Source organism: Choloepus didactylus, chromosome 2 (assembly GCF_015220235.1).
Source record: "Choloepus didactylus isolate mChoDid1 chromosome 2, mChoDid1.pri, whole genome shotgun sequence".
In the NCBI taxonomy this organism is placed as follows: Eukaryota; Metazoa; Chordata; class Mammalia; order Pilosa; family Megalonychidae; genus Choloepus; species Choloepus didactylus.
Window position 1 is genome coordinate 90,733,849 of NC_051308.1, and position 18,066 is coordinate 90,751,914.

General features: G+C 40.8%; 1 protein-coding gene across 1 annotated transcript in view; it reads left to right on the forward strand.

Moving 5' to 3' along the window:
* SLC9C2 (solute carrier family 9 member C2 (putative)) overlaps window positions 1–18,066 on the forward strand; it is a gene marked incomplete at its 3' end in the record, with an annotated part of 93,314 nt that overhangs the window by 74,552 nt on the left and 696 nt on the right. The window contains exons 21-26 of the mRNA XM_037825330.1: window positions 4,179–4,277; window positions 5,549–5,716; window positions 6,849–6,980; window positions 9,265–9,450; window positions 14,660–14,747; window positions 16,691–16,738. Of these exons, the coding sequence (XP_037681258.1) occupies window positions 4,179–4,277; window positions 5,549–5,716; window positions 6,849–6,980; window positions 9,265–9,450; window positions 14,660–14,747; window positions 16,691–16,738 (721 nt within the window). The remainder of the gene's footprint in view (window positions 1–4,178; window positions 4,278–5,548; window positions 5,717–6,848; window positions 6,981–9,264; window positions 9,451–14,659; window positions 14,748–16,690; window positions 16,739–18,066) is intronic.

An 18,066-nucleotide genomic window follows, 5' to 3' on the forward strand; every position in this document is an offset into this window, starting at 1 on the left:
TATAATAAAACCAGATGGGTGTAATATATAGGGAACAGTGAGTATTGTTGTGAATTCAAGAATTCATCTTCTGTCTAAAGTCAGCTAGTGCTGCTATAGGAATCTGGAGTCCTTCAATAAATATTTGTAGAATATCCTTTATGCACCAGGGACTGTTCTAGGTTTGAGGCTATGGCAGTGAACAAAATAGATTAAGTCCCTGCTATCATGGGACTTATATGGTTGGAGGTGGACAACAAACACAGAAACACTTAAGTTTATTTTCTATCAGATGGTGGTAAGTGCTATGGAAGACAAAGTGGGAAAAGAGAACATGGTGGGCAGTGCTATTTTATATGGGGTGGTCAGAGAAGGGCTCTCTAATAAAGTGACATTTGAAGGAGAAAGTGATTGGTTGTTAAGTCCTGTTTGAGAGAGGTTGAGTAAGAAGACTGAAATTGACTGATTTAATAATGTGGAGATCAAATCTTCTGGATTTTTGTGTTTTTTTTGGTTTCAAAATTTGAGTTTTTATGTGTAATTTCTCAATTTTTAAAATTTGGCAACCAATTCAAAATTTTAAAAACATTCTGCAGAAGCCCCCTTGAGGAGCTGGTGGAGAATGTAGGGATGTTGGGCTTCCCCACCTGGATGGTTGTTCATGTGCTCACAGACATAGGGGACTGGTGCTTTGATGGGCTGAGCGCTTTACCACGGGACTTGCCCTTGGCAAGACTGTTGTTGCAAAGGAGAGGCTAGGCCTGCCTATAATTGTGCCTAAGAGCCTCCTCCCGAATGCCTCTTTGTTGCTCAGATGTGGCCCTCTCTCTCTAGCTAAGCCAACTTGGCAGGTGAAATCACTGCCCTTCTCCCTACATGGGATCTGACACTCGGGGGAGTGAATCTCCCTGGCAAAGTGGAATATGACTTCCAGGGAGGAATGTAGACCCGGCATCATGGGATGGAGAACATCTTCTTGACCAAAAGGGAGATGTGAAAGGAAATGAAATAAGCTTCAGTGGCAGAGAGATTCCAAAAGGAGCCGAGAGGTCACTCTGGTGGACACTCTTACGCACAATATAGACAATCCTTTTTAGGTTCTAATGAATTGGAATAGCGAGCAGTAAATACCTGAAACTATCAAACTATAACCCAGAACCCATGGATCTTGAAGAGGATTGTATAAAATATAGCTTATGAGGGGTGACAGTGTGATTGGGAAAGCCATATGGACCACACTCCCCTTTGTCCAGTGTATGGATGAATGAGTAGAAAAATGGGGGCAAAAAAAAAAAAAAAAAAAAAAAAAAAGGCACCCACACCCAGTGTTCTTTTTTACTTTCATTGTTCTTTTTCACTTTAATTTTTATTCTTATTATTTTTGTGTGTGTGGTAATGAAAATGTTCAAAAATTAATTTTGGTGATGAATGCACAACTATATAATGGTACTGTGAACAATCAAATGTATGCTTTGTATGACTGCATGGTATGTGAATATATCTCAATAAAAATGAATTAAAAAAAAAAAAACACTCTGCAGTCTAAATAAAATACATCTGTGGACTTGATGTTTGACCCATGAACCACCCGTTTGTGCCCTGGTTTTAAATGGTTGCTATTTGAATTATAAGGCTTATAACTTATTCATCAATCTATTAAATCTTCTGTTTGATTTTTGAAATCAGGAAAACTGTGACCAAGTTTGATACTTTGCTTGCTATGGCACTTTCCTTGTTTACTATAAAGACAGAAATCATAGTGGGGCTCTATTGAATTTGAATATCTGATTCCTTTTATACCATGCTAGTGTTTTCTTCATGCAAGAATTTAAAAAATTTTTCTTTTGATAATGATTTTAAATTTAATTAAAAGTAACAGAAATGTACTTGAACTAGTTTACTGCAAAGAAATTGTAGTGGTGTACAATGGTATACAGAAGCTAAGAAACAGTTGAATAACCCAGCCTTGAGCAAAGTGGGGACCAGGCTAACTCTGGGGTATCAGTGGTAGGAGTTTGTAGACCCTTCTTCTAGCACTTGGCTATTAAGATGCAACTCTCAAGTCCCAGCTCTATGTCTCTCAGTTCAGATTCTTGAGAGAGAAATCCAACTAGCTCAGCTAGAATCAAATGCCCAGCCTGGGGAATACAAGTGGGTCTGTGGAGGAGGAGGAACCCTGATGAGTAGGGGCCCTTATGGGTAGGTTAGAGAACAGATCTCATCTAAATGGGGGTGGGAGGTGGGGGTCAAGCTTGGACTGGGAAGTTACCTAAAAGGTGTTTATTACAATTTGCATCCTGTTCAGTTTTTTTCTAAAAAATCCAAACTTAAGTAAGATAGAATTTGATTCTTTATAGGTAATTATTTTTCACAAGTACAATTAACTGACCATTGAGAAGTGAATGGGGGAGGAATGGCAAAAAACAATGGAAAGAAGACAACTCCATAAATTAGTAATTTACATGTGTCTTGAGGTGGATATGTGACCAAGGCACAACATTCTTCCTCTCCTTGACTTACCATACCTATTCAAAGCTGTTAGACTTTCTCCATACCCTTACAGACATCTCCACTCTTTAAGGAGTCCTTTTCCTTAATATGGTGATTGTGGATAACTATTTAAATTAGATTTCACCTGGGTAAAAAGTATGACAAATGGGGAGCACATGGGCACTATTCTCATTAAGGAGAGCCCATGGTTGCATGGATAACTAAAATCCATATGGTAAATGAAAACAGACACGCTTTATTGTAGACTATAATTTCCATCTTGGTTTCCATCACGGATATGAGTAGCAGCAATAGTTAAGTTAGTTTTCACTGTTCTTCCCTTCTTTTCTTCTCCCATCTTGTGCAGTTAATTTAAAAAGGTTAAAAAAAAAAGGCAATAGTCTGCAAAGATTAGTAGGAAGACAATGGTATAAGAACAAGGCCAGAATAATAATACATAAGCTGCATCATTGGCCTTAGGTGAGCTTTAAAAAAAAAAAAAATCTGAAGCGGTACCTGCTTATTTCAACACTGGGAGGTGATTCAGAAGTACATGAAGTGACAAGTGAAAGCCTTTATTCAGATCCCCACACCACCCTCAGAGGTAACCAGCATGGATGATTTGGAAATATGCTTTCTGTACATATTTCTAAAAGGCAAATCTGTCACCATCTCCTGTGAAAAACCCTCCAGTGGCTCCCTGCTGGCTTGGAGAAAAGTGCAAACTCTTTAATATGCCAACAAGATTCTTCAAGACCTGGCCCTAGCTCACCTTTCCAGTCCTGTGTCTACCAGGGCCGCAGTGTGACTTTCATGAGTTTCTAGGCACTTCTGCCTTAGTGAGCTCCTTCCTCCAGAAAAAGTTATTTAAAAAATTATGCTTTATGACTGTGTTGGGATAAGGGTGAATATATTAGTATTATATATTAAAACATTTTTGTCAATCTAAAAGTTCATTTTAAAAATTCAGATTTTTAAAAGAAATTAAAACGTTATTGTGGGTCCCTAAAAGTATTGTGGACTCTAGGGTTGTGCCTGCTGTGCGTAATGGATAACTTGGTCCTGGTCTGCACCCCTCCCTGCCTGAGCCACACTGAATCTTTTGCAGTTACCCCACTGCAGAATATTGTTTGCCTCCATGTCTTTGCATATGCTGATCCCTCTGCCTGATGGGTCTTCACCTCCTCTTATCTAGGCTCTCTGTTACTCTTCCTTCTGGTCTCAGCTTAGCTGACCCTTCCTCTGTACAGCCTTCCCTGGATACCAAGAGTGGGTACTGCGGCCTTTCTGCATTTTCCCGTGGTGCCCTGTCCTTTGTAAGAATTACCACAGTTTATTGCAATTATCCACCCAACCTAACAAAAAGTTCTTCTGGGTCAGGGAATTTGTTTAGTTTACCATTATAACCCAAGCCCCAAAGAGGGGCTAAAGGAATTTTATTCATTTGTTCATTCACTCATTCATTTCATAAGCATTTTACTGGGTGTTTATATCAGTTAGGTACTAATCATAAAGTCTACAGTTGGTTTGTTTGCCCTTTTCTTTCTAAAAGTTGATGTGGTATGTCAGCAGATTTTTAACAAACCAAAAGATAAAATAGTTTTAATGCTATTTGAAAACCATTTTTAGCATTAAACCTTATTTCCATTTAGAAAAGTAAACCATGAAGTTTTTGTGTTGATTCTCTTTTTCCTTTTTCTTTTTTTCAGGAAAAAGCCCAACTTGCATATTTTGACTATGGAGACATCATATGTAAAGAAGGTGAAATGCCACAAGGAATCTACCTAATTATTTCAGGAATGGCAATTGTAAGGGACCATTTGTTTTTTTAAACTGGAAATGCATTTTAGAATATGTAATGTAATGTAATACAAGGAAAAATTGAGGACTCAAGAAGGTTTCCAGGTTTTTTTTAACAATCCCTTTTCCCCATGGAACCATTTCTGCTCAGAGTAAATGCTACAGCTGAGAGATGTTAATACCCAACATCTGAAAGGTGCTTTACATTTTACAAAAGGCTTTCACAGTCATTACTTAGTCCTCCCGGGAATTATTTTTCATGCTGTCCAGACAAGGAGCCAATATTTGGAAGGTTAAGTTACTCTCCTGAAGGAAATGGGAGTTTCTAGAATGAGGGAGAAGGCCGCAAACTGAGATCTTCAGACAAGTCAAGTAGGAAGGGGATTGAAAATAAAATTTTTAATCTGACCACTAGGAGGTACTTGGTGAAGAAAGAGGGATGGAGGGAGATGGAGACAGAGACAGAAAAGAAAGATATTTTGGTAGAGTGTGGGGACAAGAATCCTTTAGTATCTGAACTTTGGAAGTTGAACACATGTGAGAGTGTTACCAAAGCTTCTTTGTCGCTGGAGCCCCCGTTCCCAACATTTCATCACGAGAGGGAATTCAAGGATGAGACAAGCAAGTATAAGCAGTGAGAAAAGTTTATTGAAGAGAAGAGAGTACACACTTAAGGGGATAAGCACGGGCGTGCTCAAGAGAGAGATGTGCCAGGCTGTTCGGCACATGGGTTTTTATTAGTCTAAACAAAGGGAGGTGAAGTTAGAGATGTTGGCACATTGTGATTGGTTTGTACACGTTTAAATTAGAGATTGTCAGTTGGCCTTTGAAGCCTCTGAACTAATTGGGAGGCTGTAGGTGAAGTTTTGGGATTGGAATTTTCCATTCCCTCCCCCCTGTCTCTTGCCCTCCTTCTTAGTCTTTATCTTAAGCAACCCACTGCTTTTTGAGAATTTATGGTCCATGAGTTGTAGTCGAGTAATGTATCCTGCTTTGCTCCACTGCTTTGGGTTTTGGGAGAATTTATTGTTATCTCCAGATGCCTCTGCCTTGCACCGGGTCCCTGAAGACTCCTCAGGGTGTGCAAAATGTTTTCCTACATCTAACCTACCTAAAGACCATGATTTTTGTGAAGTTTAATTCTTCCTTTCCACCTGACAGGATTCATACCCTTTTCCTTCTAGTGTAGTACTCACAAGAAGCAGTGGAAGTGCCTGTGGTTTGATCAAAGTGTTTCCAATTTTTTATATCTCTTTGCACATTTTTTTTACCTTTGCAGTTGCATAGTTCACCTCCTACCTTTGGAATAGACAGTTCCATAATGCCTAAGAGAGAGCCCCACACCATGTTTACAGAGTACTGCACTTGTGGGGACATAATTGGAGAGTTGAGTTGTCTGCTTAAGTGTGAAATTGAGTATACTGCCATCTGTGAAACTATTTTACAGGTAAGAAACTGGTTCTTTCTATATTGTGGGGTTTGTTTGTTTTTTAGTTAATTCTTCCTCAAGTAAATAAGGAATGCCAGCATCTCTTCTTCTTTGGGTTCTGATATCTTCTTTAGTCACCCAACCAGCTACTGGGAGGCAGTGTGGATCAGCTGAGAGAACACAGATTTCGTGTTTCACAGGCCATGCTCTGCTGAGCTCTATCCTGGTTTTGGGACCTTGGACAAGTTGTTTACACTCCCTGAGTCTTAGTGCCCTTATTTATCACATAGAGGTACTACTTACCTTATGGCTTAGTAGCATTAGGAAAAAAATCTCTGTAAAGTTCCTGGTACAGGGACCTGCTCAATGAATGGCTCGATTACAAGAACAGTGATTTTTTATTTTGTTTGCTTTTTAAAGAGTATTTGTTTGTTTAAGCTCTCTTTCTTCCATTTTTCACTTACTAAGTAAGAAGTTATCTATTCAACAGATAAGTTGCCTGACATTCTGCTAAGTGTGGGGGATTCAAGTAGAAATGAGCCAAGGTTCCTGATTGTAGAGAATTCCCAGTTTTTGGAACTGTCAGGTGCAATACAGCAGGGTCCAGAATCTTATGGGTGTATGGAATAGAAAAGAATGTTGCTTCATCGATTTCATACCATTTCATCTTTGGAAGAGGACAGAAGGCATGAATTTAGTCACAAGGCTGAGGTGAATTCACTGAAGTTCATCTACCTTGAATTCTGAAAAAGCAGTCTTCTTCATTCAGTTAAACAGTTTGCCTCTGCAGACAAATGCTGGGGGTGAGACTACTTTACCAACTGTGGTGATGAAAACTGATGTTTACATGTCTTAGTTCCTGAATCTTGGACTTACGTACCAAATCATCCTTTATTATATCTACTGATGCATATGAACTATTAAGTCTATAGCTTTAACTGGACTGTAAATTTTTAAATTTTATACATAGATGACAGCCTCTCCACAATAGCTCCACTTTTAGATGGCAGACTATAATAATTATACTAAAGTAGATAATTTTTCTGAGAGCTTACATAAAACTTAAATCTATAGGCATCTTGTTTTTTGATGGTCTTTTAATTTAGTTCCAAATCAAGCTTGCTGCTGTCCTGGTGCCTTGTCTTTTCAGGCCTGCTTTATCTCTCTGGAGGATTTGTATGAAGGCTTTGATGTCTTCTGGCCATCCCTGGAATATAAAATATGGCTAAAGCTTGCTCTCAGTACTGCCTATCAGTATTTTGAATCAAGTCTCATTGATGAGGTAAACTGCATGATTAAAATATGAATGAACTTCTATTTACTGTATTTTTTCAAACTCTAGTTCATGTTTTCAAGACAAAGATGGAAAGGAAAGTTGTGTCTGATCTTCCATAAAAAAGACTCCTAGAAAATTAACCAGCCTTTTTCTTCCTAACTTCCTGCAGCTGGCCAATTCTCTTGTCACAGCTGATTTTCCCCAGTCATCCCTTAACAACAACAAAAAAGTGGATTCAGAAAATATTAAATAGGTAGACCCCTGAGAGCCAGGTAGAGCATTGAGATGAATGTGTTACTGAATACTCAGTCTAGTGTTTATTATAATCTACCCTTCCTATGTTATAATAAATCTCTGGGCTTTTCAAAATCTTTATTGAGGTGACTGAGTCTCCTCTAACTTCCATTCCAAAGTGTAGTAGTTCACATCTCTCCCTTAACTGGCACAATTTAAAATCCCATGTTGGTATCTTAATTTAATAATTATTTGAGCTATTACTATGAGTCAGGAACTGGAGAAGTGAGAGCCCTGAAGTTCTGTGATATTCACTGAGTTGAGATACTGGCTATAAATATTGGGTTTAAAAATTAGTGTTATTCTAAGCCAAGCAAGTTTCTTTTACTTATGGCCATAATAATTTTCAGAAAAAATTTAGTGTAGGTCTAAGAGGATTTAGATTCTTCTCTTTTCCTTTCGTCTTGTCTCTTCATGAGGAGTAAAACACATTTGGAGTATAGTATAAAGCTCCAGAGGAGAGTGTTAGGACCAATAGTTTGACTCAATGTTAAGGTGAATGTCCTTAGATTGTTTTTTAATTCAATAAGCAACATATATTCATTACATAAATTAAAAAATACAGATACAAAAAAAAATAACCTTTTTATTAGGATTCTCCAGAAAAACAGAACCAATGGTATATATTATAGATAGATAGGTAGGTAGATCAATAGAGAGGGGGGGGGGATTATAAATAATTGGCTCATATGACCATGGGAGCTGGGCAAGTTGAAATCCCCTAGGGCAGGCTGCAAGCTGGAAACTTGAATAAATGTGATGTTGAAGTCCTTACTCCAAATTCCCAGGGGAATCTGACTGGCTAGAAATTCTATCAAGAGCCAATGCTGAAGTTGAAGCAGAAAATCTTCTGATCTTTGACTTTTAAGACTTCCAACCAATTGGATGAGGAGGCTCCCTGCATTGCTTAGGTGGTCCCCTTTGTTGATTATAGATGCAATTGACTGATAATAGCTGCAAATCCCATCTAGGAAATACCCTTACAGTAACAGGCAGAGCAGTGCTTAACCTAATAAGATTACAGACACCGTAACCTAGCCAGATTTACACATGAAATTAACCATCACAACCTTCAATTCACAGTTTTACTCCCCTGAGAACCTCCATGTATCACTTTGGTTTACTTCCTTCTGGCCTTTTCCATTAAAGAACTAGCCAACAATAAGAGCTCCCAGGGTTCAATGATGAATTTTTAAAATCCCTAGGCACAGAAAAGATTATGCTGTGTCTCCCACCCTAAACCATGGCACAGGGAAACTTACATGCATCCTAAAACTAAAATAGCTTATTCTTTAAATTTCCTGGTTTCCAATTCTAGATAAATTAGCTAATTTTCTCACTTGTTTGGTGTCCCAGATGTGCTGGTGCCCTGAGCAAGTAAGTGTTTGATTTGCCTGTTGTGGACCAAGGTCCCAGGGTTGGGTCGTGTTGCTTAACTGGAGGTGTCCAGACTGAGCTGGATGGCCCCTGTTAGGCCACTGTCCATGACATTTCTACCATTGGACTGACTTCTAAGCTCCCTTCCAGCTCTAAAATTCTATGATTTTGTGCCTTGAAGTATGACACAGTCTCAGCACCTTGCTGTGTTTTGTTTTTACTTTTTCTTATAGTTTGTTCATTGATTAAGTGAGAAGTTCACTGCTTGGTAAAACTCAGTATTATGATTCTTCACATTATGATTCTATCAGTACAAAATCTTTAAGACCCTGGTTCTTATGCAAATAGAAATCCAAGAGACAGAGCTCGCTGCCTTGCTGTGGCTCTTTGAGAGCTCATCAGAGGTGGACAATCACATTTAGGGTCACTAAACAATATTAATTTAAAAACTTTGAATTCAGAATCTTGTCAGAGGCCATTTGAACTCTAAATTCTTTTTGTGGGTCCAGGGTATATACCTTCTGACACACTCAAACAACTCAGATATGTGAATTTCCCTTTTTCTTGATACCATGCATCCATTTGTATGATACATAGAAAATATGTAATTTTATTGTAGGACTTAAAGTTTCAGAAGTGTGTGACCCTCAATCATGCCTATGTGGAGACTTTGTCAAGCTACAATGAAATGATTATTGATAATGTGAATATGAAATTCGTTATTATTGTGTATGGCAGTGTAATTGATACAAAGACAAAGGAACCATATCTTGCGCCTTGCATTATACCTAAAACCTGTGAGCAGGTAAGGAAGGTCATTCCAAGGGAGTTATTTACTTTTCAGGGTGCCCCATAAGTGACTTTAAAAACTCAACTGACCATCGTAAAAGGAAATTTAAGGGGGCCATCATGGATGCTGGCTACCACATGGTATGTACTTAAGGGGCACTGTCAGCACAAAATGTGCCAAAACCTACATAGAACTGTCCACCCCAGCCTTGGCTGAAATAATATATGAGGCCACAAGGATGTCAGTCCTGGTATTCCAGATGCCTGTTTGAGCTATGCTTCCTTCACAGGTCCCACAACTCGTACCTGAACATTTCCTTGACTCCTCAAGTTGAACCCAGGAGGATGTTAAAAAAAGGAAATTTAACCCGGAAAGAACCAGTAATCCTTATCCACCCACAACAAAACAGTAAAACTGTATCCAGGCCTTCTGTGTATTATAGTGCAGGCTATGCCCTACACAGGATGGAAAGGAGGGGGCAAATCGGGGCTGGAATCAGCGCACTTTCTGTTTGCCACACCATTTGCCCTGGCTTGGGGCTGGGTTTTTCCAGAGGAAGGAGGGAGTGTGTTTTTTCTAGTTCACGTCAAGGCAGCAATGCCATTTGCTAGCTTGACCTGGGAAGTATCTGTGCTGGTTAACAAGGAAGCTGAGGCCATGGTCACTTTGTTGCCACCTTAGGAGCTGTGCGCACAAATTAGTAGTGGGTATAGTGTCTTTTTCCTGGGCCTCCTTATGGAAGGGGGCAAGTGGGAACAGCTAGGGCACAGCAGGGGCTGGGAAGGGTGGAAGCAAGGTCCCTGCTGGGCCAGGCTGTCTGCCACCGAGCCATAGGGGTGATGGGAAAGAATGGGAGGACAAAGTGGCTGTGAGAAAAGCTTATATAAGGGAACTCTCTTTAATTTTGTTGTAAGTTTCTCCCCTTTTGGAGAGATCCTTTCTGCCTACTCAGGCTGTGAAGTCATTAATTAGAAGAAAATTCATGTCCTGGAAAAGTTGGATAAGATGCAAGGGGCAACAGGAGAAATACATACAGTTTTAGTTTGTTAAAACACCAGAGTTTGGATGCAGGCACACTTGGCTTTAAAACCTGACCCCTTGCCCACTAGGTGTGTGCGTGTAGGCAAGCTGCTTCTCCTTTCTGACCCTCAGTTTCCTAATTAGTAAGTTGGGGGTAAAAGTAGCAACTGTCTCCTCAGGTTACTGTGAGGATTAATATGATTACATGTGGTATCTGGAAATGATAGACATAATTGTTACTCCTATGCTACTTGCATTCTGGGGAGGCAGATTTTGTGGCCCATGGGGGAGAAGCTCTAAGGAAGGAAGACAGGGCTGCCATCCTGGGGCTGCTGGGACCTGAGCTCTGGAGCACCAATGCTGAAGTCGAATTAACTCACTGGATGCCAGGGATTCTGTATTTTTCCAAACCGGAAATTTCCATCCTAATCACAAATAACGAGTAGACATTTCTTTTCTGGCATCTAAACATATTAAAAAAAAAAACAAAAAACAAAAACCAAAAAAACCCCAACAATTTGCTGGTCCAGGACTTCTTGAAACAATGTAAGAGGATTTAAACTTAACATTAAAGAGAGAACCTAAGGTGGCGGCTAGGTGAGACAGGGCAAAAAAACACCTCCATGAAAAATACTAGATAAAAACCAGAAGGTGACCCAGAATACTGGTTTCAGCGATGCACCAGCTGGACAAGGTCTGCTAGAACCACAGAGACCATGCACTTGGTGAAAACGGGAGTCTGCATTCTGAAACTAGTGAGTAAGCCAGCTGAAAGACCCGCGGCCACGCTGCAGTGTGGGGAAGCCGGGGGTTGGCGTTTGGAGACAGACTGGTTCTTTTAAAAGAAAAAAAGGGAAAAACCCAGGAGTGGCTGCAGTTGGGATGGTGGGAACCATGCAGTGGGGCACAGCAAGAGTGGGCTGGGCCAACCTCTTGGTGTCTGGCATGGAGGATAGCCCACTGCAGATTCCCTCAGGGCCGGGAGAGCGGAGGGGAGAGCCAAAAGGAGAAAGAAACCCTGCTGCTTACAGCTGGCTCCCCGGCGGGCTGGAGACACTCCTGCCCGGGGCCATGCCCACAGCCCAGAGCCATGCCAGTTGTCCCGGAGCTGGGAAGGAGGAACTATGCAAAAAGGGGGGGAGGGTTGAGATGCCCCATTCAGCCATCTTTGCATCAGGCTGGGAGCACCCCTGCATGGCCCGGCGGCCTGGGGTTTCCCTTGAGGGACAATGCACACTTGTGACGTAGCACAGCCTTCCCTCAGCAGAGGTCCTGGAAGATTACAGCTGAGAAGGGGGGCCCGCTCGGAAAACCCAGGGATGCTACATCAATGCCGGTGGTTTGTGGGTCAGCGACAGAGAAAATCTGGGGCAAAACTGAAATGAAGGCTTAAACTCTTGCAACAGCCTTGAATCCCTGGGAACACCTGGGAGGTGTGAATATTAAAGCTGCCCTGCCTCCCTAACCGTTCAGGGCCGACAGCTCCAACAACACACCCAAACTGAGTTCACCAACTGAACCCCACAAGAATCATTTCCCCACACACCACAAAGACAAAGTTGAGGAGAAATGACTTGAGGGGTATAGGTGTCTCGCAGACGCCATCTGCTGGTTAGTTAGAGAAAGTGTACACCACCAACTTGTATTTCTGAAAAATTAGACTGATATTTTTTTTTACAACTTGAAAGAACCCTGTCAAGCAAAGCAAATGCCAAGAGGCCAAAAACAACAGAAAATCTTAATGCATATGATAAAACCAGATGATATGGAGAACCCAATCCCAAACACCCAAATCAAAATATCAGAAGAGACACAGTACTTGGCACACTTAATCAAAGATCTACAATCGAGGAATGAAAACATAGCAAAGGATATAAAGGACATGAAGAAGACCATGGCACAGGATATAAGGAACATAAAGACCCTAGAAGAGCATAAAGAAGAAATTGCAAGAGTAAATAAAAAAATAGAAGCTCTTATGGAAATAAAAGAAACTGTTGGCCAAATTAAAAAGACTCTGGATACTCATAATACAAGATTAGAGGAAGCTGAACAACGACTCAGTGTCCTAGAAGTCCACAGAACAGAAAATGAAAGAACAAAAGAAAGAATGGAGAAAAAAATTGAAAAAATCGAAATGGATCTCAGGGATATGATAGATAAAATAAAACATCCAAACTTAAGACTCATTGGTGTCCCAGAAGGGGAAGAGAAGGGTAAAGGTCTAGAAAGAGTATTCAAAGAAATTGTTGGGGAAAACTTCCCCAACCTTCTACACAGTATAAATACACAAAGCATAAATGCCCAGAGAACTCCAAATAGAAAAAATCCAAATAAACCCACTCCGAGACATGTTCTGATCAGACTCTCAAATACTGAAGAGAAGGAGTAAGTTCTGAAAGCAGCAAGAGAAAAGCAATTCACCACATACAGAGAAAAGCAATTCACCACATACGAAGGAAACAACATAAGACTAAGTAGTGACTACTCAGCGGCCACCATGGAGGCGAGAAGGCAGTGGCATGACATATTTAAAATTCTGAGAGAGAAAAATTTCCAACCAAGAATACTTTATCCAGCAAAACTCTCCTTCACATTTGAAGGAGAGCTTAAATTTTTCACAGACAAACAAATGCTGAGAGAGTTTGCCAATAAAAGACCTGCCCTACTTCAGATACTAAAGGGAGCCCTACTGACAGAGAAACAAAGAAAGGAGAAAGAGATACAGGAAAATTTTAACAGACACATATAGAACCTTACATCCCGAATCACCAGGACACTCATTTTTCTCTAGTGATCACGGATCATTCTCCAGAATGGACCATATGCTTGGGACATAAAACAAGCCTCAATAAATTAAAAAAAAAAAAAAGTTGAATATATTCAAAGCACATTCTCTGACCAGAATGGAATACAAATAGAAGTCAATAATTTTTGAACTGTAACTCCACTATTTACTTCCTACATGACGTAAAACACACAAACTGTAATGACAAATCAGTGGTTTTGAACTCAGTGTAAAATATGTAATTTTTGACAAGAACTATATAAAGGTGGGGGAATGGAGGAGTATAGGAACCTAGTGTATGTGTCCTATTGAAGTTAAGTTGGTATCAAAGAAAAACAAGATTGTTATGGATTTAAGAGGTTAATTTTAAGCCCCACAGTAAACACAAAGAAATTATCAGAGAATATGACCATAGAGATGAAAAGTAGAGTATGGGTTAAGAGAAATGGGGGAGGGGGCAATGGGGAGTTCAGAAATGAGTGTATGGTTGCTGTTTGAGGTGAAGGGAAATTTCTAGTAATGGATGGTAGGAAGGAGATAGCATCAAAACATTCTAAATGTGATTAATCCCACTAATGGAATGCTAGGGAGGGGGTGGAATGCGAAGATTTAGGCTGTATATATGTTTCCACAATAGAGGAAAAAAAAAAAAGACAGTCTAAATAGATGACAATTGAATGCCAAGGATGACCCTGGATGGGATCTGAGGATGGAGGACAGGAGGCTCAAAGGGACACAGCTGAGACATAAGGGAAAAAAAAAAATAGAAATATAGAATGTAAGCTTTGTATCAATGTTGAATCTCTTGTACTTCTTAGCTGAGTTTAGTGGGATTGCATAAAGAATGTTCTTGTTCATGGGAATTGTATATGTGAATTATAGTGTTTGTTCAAGGATGTGTGCAGCTAGCTCTCATATGTTCAGAAGACAGAGTAATAGATGATGGATGATAGACAGGGAGGGAAGGAGGGAGGGAGGGAAAGAAATAGCGATGTGACAGCGTGTTAAATTTGGTGGATTGGGGTATCGGAGGAGGGGGTCAAGGTATGCTGGAGTTCTGTGTATGGGGTTTGTATTGTTTTTGCAACTGTTCCTATAACTTTGAATTTATTTCAAAATAAAATTTAAAAAAAAATGCTGCTCTCAGATAGAGAGCTGGAGCCATTTTTTCTTTCTTTCTTTTTGCTGGCTCCCACCTGCTTTCTTCTGCTTTCTTCCTCTAATAAACCTTAAACTCTCTATTTAAAAAAACAAACAAACAAACAAAAAAACCTTAACATTAAAAAGATAAAGCTGAGGCTGAAGGCCAAGTTCTAGGTTTTGGCTTGTTTCTTATATTCTTCAGAAAGATTAGGAAGCTACCAACTTAGAAACCAAAGAAATGCTCTTTGACTAATTGTGATTTTTCTTCCTTAGGTCCAGGGAACGTCGGATTTAAGCAAGCTGCTGATTATCCTAGCATCCAAGCCTGCCACCAATGTTAATAACAATGCCACAGTCATAGGTAAGGGATAGTGGTGGTAGGAAGGCCATTGAGAAGGAACTTTGATACATCTACAATTCATTTAAGAAAATGGTTTGTGATGGCATTGTGCAGGGTTTATAATTAGTCAAACTCTTTAAGGACCATAGAAATCATCTTTGAAAAGGGACCTTCATCCTTGAGCTCTCCCTGGCTGCCATGTTGCTTCTGGGAGTTTATATGTTAGAGGCTTCTAGACACTGAAATCCAGGTTGCTCCTTCCTCTCCCATGTCTCTCCCTCCACATCCTCGGGAGAGCAGCTTTTATGTTGTACTCTGTTCTTGCCCTGGTAGGCTGGAACCACACAGTGCTGTTGGGGGCAGAACAGAAATGAGGGGTAGCCTAGGTATGGGGTGCTGGTTTGCTCCCAACAACCAAAGGATATATGGAACTTGATCCATGCTTTTGGGTATTCCAAACCACAGTCACATGCACAACTTAATTGACTTGCTTTGAGGTGCATTTGTATCATCATTAAGTACTTGTGGTCACTGAGTATTTATTAAATACATAATTGCTTGTCTCCTGATGCAAAGCATTATACAAAGAAGACTAGAGATCTTTCATTCAGTGCTCAGCATTCCTGCGCCACCGAGTCCAGTGTAGCCATTCTTCTAGCTGCCCCACCTTGAAGAGTCTTCCTTGATTTGTTCCTCTAGTCTGCACCATCTTAGTGTTTACAATTCACAAGGCCTACCAGCATGTGTGAATTGTTCCTTGGGGGCCAGAAGGATTACACTATTTCAAATTGTTTGCATAAAATGAGACTTTATTAATACGTATTTTATATGTCACCAGTCCCCATTTGCATATTTCTTATAAAATGCATCCACACTGTGTGCTAGGCACTGTGTCAAGTGCTACTTGGTGAGCAGTCCAACTACCCTTGTGGAGCTCATAGTTTGGGAGGAGAGACAGACATTAAACAACTAAGTATGCTTCTCCCCTTGCAGCAAGTTCAGCCTCATTTTTATAGCTCACCACCTTCCACCCCTGTTCTGGGGTTGTATGCAGTCATGATTCAGGCAGCCCCCTCTGCTCACGGGTCACTTCTGGGTAACACTGAGATGACCATTACCCTGGCCCAGCAGTCCTTTTAGGTCTTCCACTCTGCTGCTTCCACTCTTGGGGCCCAGGAGTCTGGCCAGGCTGGAAGCTTAGTGGTTTGTGTCAGCCACCTGAAGCCAGATGAGTCTGAGATCCTAGGCACTGCCAGGAAGCAGGCGCAGGTCCCTACTGTTCTTGGGCCTGTAGGCCCGTGTTCTCCCTTGGGCCTTCTGGAAACTTTTTTTTTTTTTTTTTTTTTTTTTTAAGTTTGAGGGAAATACATCACTCTGTATTACCCCATCAGTGGGTTTGGGTCAGAAGTCACAAATGGCAGGCCCGTGGATTGGATCCAGCCAGTACCCTGGATGTGGGCCCCATACATGTTTTCTTTAAATTTAGTTAAATTAGTTGCCAAGTGCTAACATCTGAGAATTTCACCAAAAAATCCAGATCTTGAGCTTTTCATGAAAAATCAGAAGGTCTGCCAACACTTGGCCTTCATTCCTATCGTGACAACAATCAAATAGAGCTGAGTGTCAGATGGCTTTTTATGGAGGAAGCAGCTGCTCCCCAGTTTGCTTCAGTCCACACCGCTTCCTCCACGCAGTCACTTTAATCATGTGTGTGGTCTGCCTGTTCTCCTTTGATTTTGTCCAGGTCCTGTATTGGACTTTGGGGGAGACTATTACAAACCTGCTCAAGGAAAGCAAGCAAAGAACCCATTTGAAAAGGGGAAGGGAATGGGGAGACATACAGGGAGGAAACAAATCAATATCTGAAACTGCCTTCTTTGTTCTTAAATTCCTAATTTAGTTTTTCTTTTTAATGCATGTATTTGGATTAGCCCAGTTAACACTGATGTTCTTTTTTGCCTTAGCCACTGAACGAATTGGAACAACCAAGATAGAATATAACTGGAAAAAAAGTGAGCTAACAAACTTGACACTCTGATTTGATTTTCCTTATTGTGAATATTAAGCTACACAGCCAAAATAAATTGTGAAGTCCAGTAGCAAAATGCAGGCAGTGAGGAAAGAGACTCTTAGCTGCAACTCATTAATTTGCACCAATTGGCTAAAGTTCACTTGAATTACTTGAAAATTAAAATTATAGAATATTTTTGAAAGGTGTAATTTTGTCCCCCCTCTTCACTTTCTATCTGCAACATTTAGTTCTAAAAGTAGGGATCTCCGGGATTAGAGATGCGGAGGGAGATTCATCATGCTGGAATTAGTGTCTCAATGTCTGTGCTGCTCCCTTTGGAGGGTGCATTCCCCATGGAGGGATGGGTGCCGTGCTCACAGTATGTGGAGCCCAGGCCCCTCATGGCCATCTTCCAAGGATCAATTTTACATGAAGATTCTTTTTTTTTTAAGGGAGCAGTTAACTCATTTAACTGTTAAGTTACTTGAAATGTTATTTATACTAAAATAAACATATTATGGTGTAGGATGACAAATTTGCATGAATTTTTAAGATAAAACTTGAGACTTCAAAATATTCTATCATGGAGAGTCACTTAAGTGCTCCCCCACATCTTTTCCTACTTTCCTCAGCAATAAGGGCTACTTTAAAAAATTGTGAAGTGCTGGAAGTCATGACTAGTGTTGGTGAGGGAGAGGGACCTGTCATACTGTGCCAGGACAGAGGAGGGGCAATGCATGTGTGTGTGTGTGTGTGTGTAATTGGTGGGGGGAGGGAGGGTGCAGCCTGCAAGGCTAGTGGCTCTAGGGGCCTCTGTTAGGGCTCCTAACAGAGCTCATTTGGGCAGAGCTCACTGCTGGCTGAGTGGAGAAGATGGCTCCAACAGGGCACTAGATTATTCTTGGGGCTGGGACCGTGCTAGGCAAAGGCAGACTGGGCCAGGTGGCAGTGGTGGACAGGCTTGAGGGGCCTTCACCATCACTTACCACCCCACCCGCCACTTCCATCAGTCATCCACCAAGTCACCCCAATAAACATGCAACCTAAGGAAAAATGATGTGTTGTACAGGTGTATTCCCAACCAGACACCCCTATCTAATAGAAATTCTAGTCCTGCCACTGTCATGCGTAATAACCAAGGTGGTTCACGGTGTGTTTGTTGTGGGGAAGAAAGTTGCATTAACTAAGTTTATGGTCGATGATTTCTTTTAACAAAGAAACTTAGTTCTTTTTAAGCAGCCTTCCTAGGGTCATCCTCTCCTCTTTCTTAAAGGGACTCCATTTCACAAATAGGAAACCTAACTGGGAGCCAAGTAATTGGGGTACTGG